This window comes from Eucyclogobius newberryi, unplaced genomic scaffold (genome assembly GCF_026437365.1).
Source record: "Eucyclogobius newberryi isolate DKJ021-1_F unplaced genomic scaffold, fEucNew1.0.hap1 SCAF_14, whole genome shotgun sequence".
Taxonomy (NCBI): Eukaryota; Metazoa; Chordata; class Actinopteri; order Gobiiformes; family Gobiidae; genus Eucyclogobius; species Eucyclogobius newberryi.
Window position 1 is genome coordinate 29882329 of NW_027315768.1, and position 14175 is coordinate 29896503.

The following is a 14175-nucleotide window of genomic DNA, read 5'->3' on the forward strand; positions in this document are numbered from 1 at the left end:
CACAAAAGGGTCAAATTCACACATTCAAGATGTTTTAGGGAGAAGACCGATAACAACGCTGGGACAGTTTCCATAGCGATGAACGTACTGACCCTTTGTTTTGAACACTGCTAATAGACAAGGCTGATGCACCGGCATTCAAGTGGCCGGTCAGAAGAAAGAAGCCAATTTTTCCGGGTTCAGTAAGAGCAGATTGAATTGAAGACCGCGCTCACACTTTAGTCCTGATGTAGACCTGGTTTGGTTCTGTTCTAGTCCTGGTCAAGGTCAAGGACAGGTTTTGCCCCAATGTTGATGTCATGTATAAACGCAGCTTTAAATTGGGCCAGAAAATTGACCGGGCAAACAAATCTTACCGTGAGGAATTTGTGTGCCGGGATCGTCTCTTGACCTTCAGCGACCGTGTAGAAGAGCAGGTCCTCCAGACTGGGGAGAATGCCTGGATTTCTTCTCCTGTCAAACAAAAACAAAATCAATTATTCATTAATTTTTTTATTAAATTCTGCTCAAAAAGTTCGACATTCGAGAGACGGCTGAAATTTGAACCGTGAAACTAATACAAAGAGAGTGGCGTGCGTTTCATTGCATGTTTGTAGCGTGCAAACTTGACATTTCACAGACTCTTCCGGGAGTGTCGTGTTTAAAACAGACCTGGTACTTATGTAAACACTCTATCATATTTATTTTAACAGTGCAGCAAATGAAAAACTGTGACTGCGTCGTTTGAAGACAGCGCAGACAGGAAGTTGTTGTTTATACGTTCATCACATCTGAGTAACAACTGTCACTATCGAACGTCAACCTGTAGTTTCTAAACTTCACTTATTACTGTAGGATTTGTGATTCAAAACATACAGTTCATTGTCAAACAGTTGTTGTCCGCTATGTTTTCTGTGCATCATTGTCCAGAATCATGTTAGAAATGTTCATTACGAGGTCGTTAGCTCCGAAATTAGCATACATCACACTGCTAACGGTGACGATCTACACAAAGCGCTTTTACACGTGGTAATGTTTTCTGTTACGTGTGGTTGAGTGTTTGTCATTCACCAAATTCACCCGCTCTGGTTTTTCATAGTTTGCAATGTTTGGAGGCTAACGCTAACTCTCCCGTCGAAAACGCATTAGCGCTAACTCCTGGGATGCTATCAGGCTAATGGGATGCAGCGTTTTGTTTCCAAACACTGAAGGATCTACTAATTAGACAGGTTATTTTCTTGTTTGTAAAATAGATTATATTACTATTCCACCTTCCAAACTTTTTTCACACGACTAAAAGGAAATATCTGGCATTCCAAGAAGATCTAAACCAGGTCTAAAATAGGATTAAATCAGATCTGACCTAGGGCTAAACCAGGTCTAAAATAGGATTAAATCAGATCCAAACTAGGGCTAAACCAGGTCTAAAATAGGATTAAATCAGATCTAAACTAGGGCTAAACCAGGTCTAAAAATAGGATTAAATCAGATCTAAACTAGTGCTATACCAGGTCTAAAATAGGATTAAATCAGATCTAAACTAGGGATAAACCAGGTTTAAAATAGCTCTACACAATGGTTCTAAAGAAGACAAAATGTGGATTAAAACGACTCTTCAGTCAGCAAATATTTACATTTCTGCGGAATACGCGTACCACAGTTTGAGAACAAATGATCAAGGTTATAAAAAAACCTAGATTACTGCGCCAAACTGTGCTCCCGGCGCGGTGAAGCTTTTGCCACTTGCCGCACCAGGGTAAATAAAGATTATCAGCAGCCATTGGTCAGGCCTTATCACATTAGAGAGGGATTTAGTGACACGGAGAGGAAATATTTAGTCTGGGAACAAAGCAGAAGCTGCGCGTGTCGAGTGTACAATTTAGAGATTAAATGGATCAGATTTCACAACTGCAAGGAATACCTGGCTCCTGTACAATGGCTTTGATTGAGTGTAATCGTGGTAACGTTATACAGGAACCAGGAATAATTGCATGAAAGATCGAATCCACCAGCAGCACTGTGCGAGGAGAAAACCAGGACTAAACCAGGACTAAACCAGGATGAACCGGGACCAGATCAAAATAGACCTTTAATAATGAGGACAAACTACTTCGACCTATTATAATACGTTTAATTGAATAAATGTAAGATATATTTGTTTATTACCAAACTGCGGAACATTCCAGGTGAAAGAAAAGTGACATAGTTCACATTTGACATGCACTTCTGTCTTTTAAAATGGCGTTTATTTCCTCGTTGGAGGAGGAGGAGCTTGTGACGATGATGCTACTCGGACAGATACTTAAAGCTAGAGTTTGGCAGGACATTGGACGCCTAAATTCCTGGGATTCTCCGGTCCGTTCGCCTGTCCCGCCCTCTGTAGACATTTGGATTAATTAAACCAACACAGAGGCCAGTTCACATGAGAGTTATGACACAGCGGAGTGGCTCAAACACGTTATTTAACACACGCAGCGGTTAGAAAGTGAATAAGATTAAAACTACTACGTATTCATAGGAGGGTAATGCATTAAATGCTTTGAACTTTAACTTCTTACCTTCAGATATGATTTGTTTTCATGTTTATTCTTTTGGAAATACCAGAATACGTGCATTATTTAACCTTTTGTCTGTTCAATTACATTCAATTAAATCATAAATCATATTATAATTATGTTTTACATCCAAACTGTTACTCAGAACTCAACTATTAGTGTCTGGAGTAATTATTTGTGCCACTACTTTAACCTCCTACTTGAGTCATTTAAAGTAACAGTACTCTTACTTAAAGTGCATATTTTAGCTACTCTACCACCTCTAATTATAACTAAATGTGTCAACAGTTTGGACTTATTCCCAAATGTTGTGTGTGTAATTCCCTCACCCCAGACACTTCCTCTAGCGTTACAAATGGAGTTTCCAAAAGGAGAAAGCTGCAGAAACTGGACCAGCCCAAAGGGAAGCTTAAGTGGCATTAAAAAGGGCTGGATAGAGATGCCAAAAAATGTACTGTATGTCACTCTTTTCTTGGAGCCAGATCACAATTCTGATTTTATTACAACACATTTAGAGGTGGGAGATATATTAAAACATGTGTAATATCACAGTTGTCGTTTTGGAGATCTGCTGAATTAGCATATGTAGTCTATCCTTTCCTTTATAATTAAAACTATTGAAAATGAGCTCAAAAAGAGACAAAAACGTCTAGTCTAATGTCTATAACGAGGGCATTAAGTGATATTTCTGTACTTTTGTTTGGTTAATTTGATTGTCAATTCATATTTTGTGCTTTTACAATATTGACAATATGTCGATTTATCCAAAAGAGCAAATAGTCACAGGAATGAGATCACCATTCATCTCCCAGCACTATACTGAAGTACTGTTGGTGCACTGCAATTGCTTTAGCTACAGCAAAAAACTTGATATTGCTTCATTTTGCAGTAACGACTAACCAACTAATTGTCACAACAGAAGTCGAATATAAGGATTTATATGGAGCACAACAGAGAGCAGAAGGCCTGGAGCGAGTTAGTATGAACTTTGGGAGTGAATTGTTGGTTTAATCTGCATATTTACAGACAAATTCACTGTTTACAAGTTTTTTTCTGCATTAATATTCATAATCATTCAGTTTGAGAGCTTAAGAGGAACAAGATTTTTGAAAAATACCCTACAAAAAATAATAAACAATGTCTGACGTTCATCATTAACACACATTAGTCTTAAATATGTTCAATCTAGAAGCCTTCGGGTAACACATTTCAACCTTTATTAAGTCAAAAATGTATTCAAAAAGACTCAACGTACATTGTTACTGTACGACTACAATACTCGTTAGTTGCAGCCCTATTTTGCGGTGAGAAGCCCTCGTTAAAGTCCTTCAAATCCAAATTGAAACCAGTGCACATCCGAGCCACAGTAACTGGATCTGTCACGTCCGCTCGTCTCTCATCTCATCCACATCAGCGTTTCAAACCCCGCTCGGCTCCTCCCTCCTTCTCTTTATTGCCCTCCAGCTTTTTTCCTTCTGGTACATCGACTTCAAACCCCGGGAGAAAACACTCGACGAGCACGAGCAAAGTGACGAACGCGTGCAAACAAACCGGGGCCGCCTAAAGTGCTGTGCATCGGGCGGAGGCTAATAGTAAAGGCAGTGTTATTCGCTCGACATCTGCCACGTAAAAGCAGCCGCTCAGAAAGGCCTATAAATGATAGTTTTACACCAATCGAGCAGGTGTTTGTGGAGAAAAGCTAAAAAATGTATAGAAAATTGCAGGAAGTAACATCACACCAGGGACACTCATTCCAGTCAAAGTTTACGCAGAATTTACACAAAATGAACACATCTTTTGACGCTTTAAACATTTATTCAAACAATAAAGTCGCTCTCATATATTTTTATTCGTCAAATTAAAAAAATTGTGACGTTAGACGAGTTTTGGCCCAGTGTTTGCTTGTGTGATGTCATCAATTACAAACAGGAAGTGAAATTATAAACCTAAAGAAATTGATATTCTGGAATTAAAATGTTTATAATTTTAGCAGCATTTAAAATATATTCATCTTAACTGCATTTTAGTTCAATGAGTCGCTCAAAGAGGGAACTAGGGCTGTGTATTGCCTAGTACCTCACGATACGATACATATTCCGATACAGGGTCCACGATACGATACGAATCTTGATACAGCGAACTTGATACAATACGCGTCCTGATTCACGATATCCCTTTAAACCGGTGTTAAAGGTTTACTAAAATTATGTTTTGATAAAGTGGAACAAAATGCATTAGAATTTCATGTCGGTGTAATCCCTCATTCATCCAGGCGTGTTCCATAGTAGAAAAAGCTTCAGTTGTAGTGATCTGGACTCAGTTAGAAAAAATAGACGTTTCGACTCTCATCCAAGAGTCATTGTCAATAAAAGAATTTAGGTCGAGAACTCCGATATTTATCCTATTCTGTGGTAAGTCCAGCCCATTGGGAGGAGCCTTCCTGAAGAAGAAAGAGTTGTTTCAACAGAAACTCCCCCCTTGTATCTACCGAGCTAGCCTATTCAGAATTTTAATGGGCTATTAGAATCCTCTTTGTCAATGCTGTGGACCCACATATCAGGTTTACAAGAGAAGACGCTAAGGAGAATCGCTTGGCCTTTCTTGATTGTTCCACGATCAGAGGAGAGGACGGGAAACTCCAAATAGAAGTATATAGGAAACCTACACACACGGACCAGTATCTGCTCTTTGGCTCCAACCACCCACTACAGCACAAGCTGGGGGTGATCAGAACCTTACAACACAGAGCTCAAGCTGTGCCCACCAGCTCAGAGGGCAAGAAGAAAGAGGAAAAACATGTCCGAAATGCCCTCTCAGCCTGTGGTTACCCCGCTTGGGCTCTCAACAGAGTGAAGAGAACCAAGAAGCAGGACAAAAGGGAAACTGAACAGAGAAGGAAGGGTGTTTCTATCCCTTATGTGTCTGGCCTGGCGGAAAAACTGCAGAGGATTTTTAGACAACACGAAGTCCCTGTTTATTTTAAATCAGGAAACACTTTAAGACAAAAACTGGTTCACCCTAAGGACAAGTTGCCGACTCAAAAACAGAGCAATGTAGTTTATTCGATCCAATGCAGTGAAGAAAGCTGTAAAGAACGGTACATAGGTGAGACTAAACAGCCTCTGCACAAGAGGCTCTATCAGCACAGAAGAAATACAAGTTCAGGACCTCAGAGTGCCGTGCATCTCCATCTTGAAGCCTCTAATCACTTGTTTGAAGACGGTGAGGTGAAGATTTAAGCAGGAGAATAGATGATTTGAAAGAGGAGTTAAGGAAGCTATTTTTGTTAAAAAAGAAAGACCTTCTTTAAACAGGAATGGAGGGCCAAGATTCAATCTTCCTGGTATCTATAATGGTATACTGAACCCCTGGAAAGGTAGAGGACCAGGGAATTTAGATGCTAATCAGGTACTCAGGGTGGTTGAGCCAGGGTCTCACAAAGACAAAGAGGATTCTAATAGCCCAATAAAATTCTGAATAGGCTAGCTCGGTAGATACAAGGGGGGAGTTTCTGTTGAAACAAACAACTCTCTTCTTCAGGAAGGCTCCGCCCAATGGGCTGGACTTACCACAGAATAGGATAAATATCGGAGTTCTCGACCTAAATTCTTTTATTGACAATGACTCTTGGATGAGAGTCGAAACGTCTATTTTTTCTAACCGAGTCCAGATGACTACAACTGAAGCTTTTTCTACTATTAGAATTTCATGTTCACGATGTCCTCGATATCAGAACACAACTGTCCCATGATGAAGTCACATGTTCAGCACCTCAGACTCCGCCTTGTTTCAGCAGTTCAGCAGGTTCAAAAGTGTAACCCTGCTATTTCTAATGACTTTATGTTGTTTTTAGCGTATCACGATGCGTATATCTGCATCGATACACGTATTGCCAAGACGTCCATCACGATATATCACGACATCGATATATATTGAGCGCAGCCCTAGTGGGAACTGCACAAAACGTGACTACTCTGCTCTGTCATAGGTTTGTAAAACATGGATGTGGGCCAGTTTGTAGTAAATTATCAACATTCCGGGCCCAAAATACTGGCCAAACACACCGGCCAATCGCCGGCGACCTTGAACAAAGCCGCATCGATCGTCGCCAATAAAAAATAGCAGTCAAAAGTATTTAATTACCCTCCTCGACAGTGACACAAGTGTATATTTCACTGGAACAGCCCATTCTGCTGCGGCTGGACGGAGCAGATGGCTGATTAGCATGTCCCGCTGTCGCTGGACTCACTGACCGGCCGTCTCCAGATCATTTTTGTTCACGACTGATGGGATAAATGGACACAGCTTTAGCGGAGCGGAAAGCATTGCCTTCTGAAACCCCCGCTGCTCTGTGTACTTTGCTCCCCGCTCCGTTTACCCGCGGATTGGTGCTCGGTGAAGGGGAGACGACAAGCAGAAACGTTGGGCGTCGCCAGGAGACGGAGCAAACACTGCGGGAGACGTCACTGAGGTGGATTCGCAGCGGGGCAGTTTGTGCGGGGTGCAATATTACGCAATACGGATCGCAATGTCAGCTTAACAATAATCAGATCGCCTTATCGCAATTAGGGATGTCACGATATCAAATTTTAGTGTTATTGTGAGAAAAAACATTCCGATTACAGTATTTTCCGGACTATAAGTCGCACTGGAGTATAAGTCGCACCAGCCAAGAAATGCATAATAGAGAAGAAAAAAACATATATAAGTCGTACTGGAGTATGAAATGCAGTTGCAAGTGTGAAAATAACAAATAATATCACATATAAGTCGCTCCAGAGTATAAGTATATAAATTTAAGTCCCACCCCGGGCAAAACTATGAAAAAAGGTGTGATTTATTGTCCGGAAAATACGGTAATCGCGATCACTGAGACTGTGACTGAACAACAGCAAAATCTTTCACTTTCTTTAATTTTTCCTGGTCTAACGTTCCGGGTTAGTGAAGTTAGTGACCGGCTTAACCAAATTTTACTTTCTGAACGTCAAAATAAAGTTGAATGTGACAAAAACCACCAGATAAAAAAGTTATTTACATTTAGGTCTATTTTTTGGGCTGTAAATTGGACAAATTATACTTTATTTTGCTTCTAAAACGGTCACTATTATTATGTTTTGATTCTTACTATCCATAATTGCAACCCATCATAAGAGTGTGGTGCATTTGTTGTTATATATTGTAATGTGTGAGCTACTGTGGATCAATAAAGCTGGTCAAAGTAAATGTGCCTTTAAATACTGTACCGTATTTTCTGGACTATAAGTCGCACCAGCCAAAAAAATGCATAATAGAGAAGAAAAAACATTTACAAGTCGCACTGGAGTATGAAATGTGGTTGCAAGTGTGAAAATAACAAATAATATCACACATAAGTCGCTCCGAAATATAAGTATATAAGTATAAATATAAATATATATATATATAAAGTATAAGTCGCACCCCAGCCAAAACTATGAAAAAAGGTGCGAATTATAGTCCGGAAATACGGTATCTGGATTGAGGTTAAAGGTTATTGCACAAACGTGAATGGATCTTTCACTTTTACAATGCAGAATGACGGAGACGAAATACGCAAAAAATATCAATAATAACGCAGCAGCAGCAACAAGCTGAAGCTAAATAAATACAACTTTAGATTGTGTTTGAATTGATAGTTTCAGTTTGTCATAAATCATCTGTAAGAGAAAGAGAAAACAATTCAAGGAATTATCTTACCAATCAGTTTCATTATGATCCGACTTTTATTAAATGCGCAGTCTATTTGTAGGTCAGCAATATGAATTCAAACATTACATGATTACAATAAAAGCACATTATTTAGGGCTGATTCACATTGAAACTATGGACTGTAACTATGGATTTTAACATGTGGCAATGCACTGAAGCTCATCACATAATGCACATAACACTGCGATCGCTTAGATTTGAGACTCGGAATACCGTATTATCCGCACTATAAGGCGCACTGTCAATGAATGGTCTATTTTCGATCATTTTTCATATATACGGCGCATTATGCTAAACAGAACGTGTACCAAACAAAATCACTTCGAGGTCAGTAAGTACAACCAGAATTCATCCATATAAGACGCACTGTCATTTTTTGAGAAAATTAAAAGGCGTTTAAGTGCGCCTTATAGTATGTAAAATACGGTACTACAATTCTGTTTAAAGTTTACATTTTAACATGTCGTGGAGCATTAAAGTGTGACTGAACCACTTTAGAAAGTATAAAATGGTTGTAGAGGTTTAAACTACCGCGTTTGCAGCTTTTATGCAACAAGTCAAGATATTAACATTTTTTCAATTACAACGCCATGAATCACAAACCTGACAGCTCGAGTCTAACGTTTCCTCAATGACAACACGTGCTTATTTTTACTCCATAATTCTCGCACGCCCCTTTGTAATCGAGCCAACTCCTCGGGCAGGTTACAATGGCCCCGCGCCAAACCAATCCAGAGCCAGAAAAACTACTCTTATGCATACTCTGTTTAAAGTTTGAAGTCAGCCGCTTGCATTTTGTTAGTTTGCTCTTACATAATAACAAACCTAAGCGTCAAAGTGTTTAACACAAAAAAAAGACATATTTTATAGTGCAAACACTACAGAACAATAGGCTCTTATTGGCTCAGATATGGACCACACCAGAAGGTAAACCTGAAATGCAACAGGACCAAAGCAAGTCAACTTCAAGACCAACGAACGTGTGAAAATGCCCAAAACAGTTATTACCGTATTATCCGGACTATAAGTTGCACCTTTTTTCATACTTTTGGCCGGGGTGCGACTTATACTTATATTCATACTTATATATTTATATTCCGGAGCGACTTATATGTGATATTATTTGTTATATTCACACTTGCAACCTCATTTCATACTCCAGTGCGACTTATAAATGTTTTTTTCTTCTCTATTATGCATTTTTTGGCTATATATATATATATATAATATATATATATTCCGGAAAATGTTTTAGTTTTGTTTTAGTTTTTACATCCCTTTTCTAAACCAGTATGACATCACTGTTTGTCAGTGCGGCATAATCAGAATACAGTACTCTTGTTTACAATCATAATTCATTTCAAACTTTTCAGAATCAGAATCAGAATTCACAAACATAGGAACTTGTCTCTGTGATTCGGTGCAACATAAAACAATGAACAATGAATAAGTCAAAAAGAGAAACAATTTAAATCTGCTGTGGGATCAAAACAACAATAAGCGATCAGATAAAACATGATAACAGTACAGACTACAGTTGAACCGTGTAACAGAATGTGCCCGCATTGGAAATCTGTTCTGTTGTAACACGAGAGCCGTCTCAGGTCGAATGTGTGCACAGTGCATATCTGAACACGTATGTGAAGTATGTTCAGTCCTCAGCAAATCAAGACACGACACGGGAAAATGGAACATGTTTGTGTGACTGCGGCCGCGAGCGCTGTGGGGCCCGTCCACCTGTAAAACCTGTTCAGAACGTCCCTGCTTCAACTCCACTTCCACCGTTGCGATCGCTACAATTAATTAATTTGAACTGTGATCTATATTCAGACATGTCTTGTCTTTCGTGCCACTGTGCAAATATCAAAAGTATTTCAGTTAAGACGTGTCAGGGCCATTTCTTCATAGTTTTATGTCAAACTCTCTCCACGAGCAGCAGATTGGATTGATCCATCTGTTTCATGTATTCTGTTTGTCCTTAAGAGCCTATTTTACTTTAAAAAACAATGGACAAAAATGACAATTATTCACTAATGCTCTAATTTTCCCTTTTTTTTTTTTTATTCTTCTTCAGATTCCACTCCCTTATTTACTACTTTTACGACTTGCCTTATGTTCTACCTGGTCCAGCTTGTTTTTGTGTGTTTTGTATTTACCGTATTTTCCAGACTATAAGTCGCACATTTTTTCATAGTTTTGGCCGGGGTGCAACTTATATTTATACTTATATACTTATACTATACTTATACTCCAGAGCGACTTATATGTGATATTATTTGTTATTTTCACACTTGCGACCGCATTTCATACTCCAGTGTAACTTATTTAAGTTTTTTTTCTTCTCTATTATGCATTTTTTGGCGACTTATACTCCGGTGCGACTTATAGTCCAGAAAATACGGTATTTATTTACTATTAAAATCTTGATGTTGTTGTGTCGATGTTCATACAGGACTAAACAATGGTTAAGTAAACCAATACTTTTGGACTTTGAAGATCCCGACTACACGACTACAACAATCCAATACAAGACTCTACACAGTACACACTAAGAGTACACACTATCTTATTACTACACGTTTATGACACCTACTTTGTGCATTCTCCTACACAGTACACACTAAGAGTACACACTATCTTATTACTACACGTTTATGACACCTACTTTGTGCATTCTCCTACACAGTACACACTAAGAGTACACACTATCTTATTACTACACGTTTATGACAACACCTACTTCATGCATTCTCCTACACAGTACACACTAAGAGTACACACTATCTTATTACTACACGTTTATGACAACACCTACTTCATGCATTCTCCTACACAGTACACACTAAGAGTACACACTATCTTATTACTACACGTTTATGACAACACCTACTTCATGCATTCTCCTACACAGTACACACTAAGAGTACACACTATCTTATTACTACACGTTTATGACAACACCTACTTCATGCATTCTCCTACACAGTACACAAGTTGTAGATTGGGATGGAAATGCCACTTGTTGACTGCACTGGGGGGAAACTAGGCTGGGTTAAATTATTCAGAGGTTCTACTTTGTGCGATACGAGTTTCCTGGATGACGGAACAACCATGGGGCCAATCTAGACTTCTATTCAACAAACAACACGGAAAAAAGGTAGAAAATTTAAGTAAGTGGAGCTGTGCGGGATTTAAATTTTAACGATCTGGATATTATGGCAATAAAAGCATCCAAAATTTCAGGTCTTATTCAAAAGCAACAGTATTTTTGATGCCTCCTTATTGACCCTTTTATGGCGGTAAATAAAAAACATCTAAAACTCCTGATTAGACACAATTGAAGGCAAAATCAAACCCATTCAGAAACATGTCATAAAGGATTTTGAGAGCCAGTGCCACGCCCCCTTTTAGTCGACTAAAGAGACTTTAGTCGACTAATCGATATGTCTCTTTAGTCGACCAATGATGTCTTTGATTCTTGCCGCCTGCTGTAGGTCATATATTAAGCTGGTGAAAGAAACTAATACTTTGTCGCTTGAGGTCAATAAACTAACGCAATGGAAAAGTCTATAAACCACAGTTAATTCTCCTATTTTACCACAAACACATGGCCTCGCATCCTCTCAAGGTCATTTATGCGCAAAGGTGAGCGCGGACACGAGCTCATCACACACACGCGCGGAAGCCAAGTGCGTAGGACACGAGCCGCACGTGCTTCGACGAGGTATTACGACGTAGTGACGCGCGCGGCTGCTCCAATTGGGCTCGAGCCATTTCACTTCCACAGTCGTGATGTTCTCTACACTTTACCGTTATAACGTGCCGGTAATACGCACGTTACTGTAACAGGCATGCACGTGACAGCGACATGCACGTGATTGTGACATGCACGTGATTGTGACATGCACGTGATTGTGACATGCACGTGATTGTGACATGCACGTTATTGTGACGCGCGCGTGTTCTCGTGCCACGCGCATGGATCCGCTCGTGCGTCACGGTTTCTGACCCAAGTTGGAAGCACTCACTTGTCCGTGTCGGCGCCGTCCTTCTTCGGCTGCTCGTCCACCACTACCGCGCCCTCCGTGTTCGTGCAGAAGGCGCGCAGCAAGGACGCGGCGCGCAGGGGGGACGCGGCGCGCAGGGGCTGCCGGTGGATGGCGGAGGCGGCGGAGGCGGCATGAGGGTGAGACTTGGCGGCGGCGCAAGGAGCGTCTGTGGCGGAGGCGGAGGAGGTGGTGCCGATGCCGAAGCAGCAAGGGCGCGCGGACAACCACGACTTCTGTGCGGGCAAAGGTCGCTTCAAGCCGGCGTTGGACAACTCCTTTAGTACTCCCGAGAACATATAGTGTAACATCTCAAGCCCGTCGCGGAATCCGTGGGAAAATGTGGCGTCCGAGCGCGTCCGGGAGCGAGAGAAAGTCGAGGCACGCGGGATGTCTCACGCAGACGCGATGACTCACGGGCACCGGCGGCCAAAAATAAATACCGAGCCGATGGTCACGCCCCCGCTCTGCCGCCATTGGCTGAGGCGACGGCGTTTCCGCGTATGCGGGTGATTCAGGACCGCCCCCGCGTTGCCATTGGGCGAGCGCGGCGTCGATCAACGCGGAGGGACGTCATAGAAATTTTCCGTTTACCCGGAAGTCAGATCGAGCGAGCCTTTGGAATGTGTCACAGTCTGTTGTATCAGCTAACAACGGGGTTATACATGGAAACAATCATATATGTGCGCATTTAATGATTTATATTTGGATTTAGAGCTACATATACTCATGACACCAAGAAAATAGAACCTTTAGCACTACTTAAAGTGCATATTGGTGTTGTTGTGCCAACGGAAAAAGGTTCATTTACCGCCACCTTCTGTAGTTGAACGTCTTCTGTAGTTGTACGTCTTCAAAGTATGTGTTTTACGCTATACCGTTAAATAAAGGAAACAGTAGAGAGGAAGAGAGAAAATATGGCAGATTTTCCTGTTTTTCCAATGATTACGTTGTATGGTGGGAAAGAGCATAGAATCCTTCTGTGATATCAATAATGAGCGACATTCCAACGAAATTGCGTGTAAATACAATTTACACGCAACTGTCAACCTTTTTTTTTTTTTACAGTTTAAACAATCATTAAACAAAAATAGTTTAAATGATATAGAATGAGTTAGCAAAACTCTAAAACAACAGTTATTATTATATTGTCCATGTTTGACATACCTCCCACCTCTCTCTGTACTTGTACAAAGTCAACACCAGGCAGGACACAGGTAACTACAGGTAACTATATGCTGTATGCAAATCTTTGTACAACCATAGCCTCGAGCACTCTGGGGCCTCTCTGCCTGAAATTATACATCTTTTGGGATTCCTGACAAATAAGTGGCTCCTAAACAAGTATTTGTCACACAAAAGTCAACACTAAAAGAGCAGATAACATAACAATGAGCTTTGAAACCATGTTATAACAGTGTTGGAAAGAATACTTTGAAAATGTATTTTGGACTCAACTCAAAAATAGACAAATTCAACAAACAATGGACAAAATGGGACGTTTTTGTTAATATGTGTTAATCCCTCTTTACTTTGGATGCTACCAAACTGTTTTACCTGCAAATTTTATTTTTTACTTATTCTCAGTTCAATGTGGTCCTGCCCAGCCCTTTTTTTCTCCATTATTTTTACATCTTAATAATAATCATCATCATCACATATTCATATACATAGGTCAGTTTGTTTTATGTACATTTTTGTAGCTGTATATTTTTAAAAAGACAAAAAATAGGGGGAGTATTTACTTACAGAAAACTGAAAACCATGTATTTTGTACTTGATTTGGTGGGCCAATCAGAGAGTCTTGTTGTCTGAATACTTAAGAATACTTTTGCATTGAGTTGCATTATATTATAATGTTTTTGTTT

General features: G+C 40.1%; 1 protein-coding gene across 1 annotated transcript in view; it reads right to left on the reverse strand.

The window, feature by feature from the left end:
- Nucleotides 1-12709, reverse strand: part of glsb (glutaminase b) — a 62895-nt gene extending 50186 nt beyond the window's left edge. Inside the window, exons 1-2 of the mRNA XM_072445194.1 lie at nt 12290-12709; nt 357-453 (exon numbers count right to left, since the gene is read on the reverse strand). Coding sequence (XP_072301295.1) covers nt 357-453; nt 12290-12618 — 426 coding nt within the window. The 5' untranslated portion in view covers nt 12619-12709. The remainder of the gene's footprint in view (nt 1-356; nt 454-12289) is intronic.
- Between the last annotated feature and the right edge of the window lie 1466 nt (nt 12710-14175).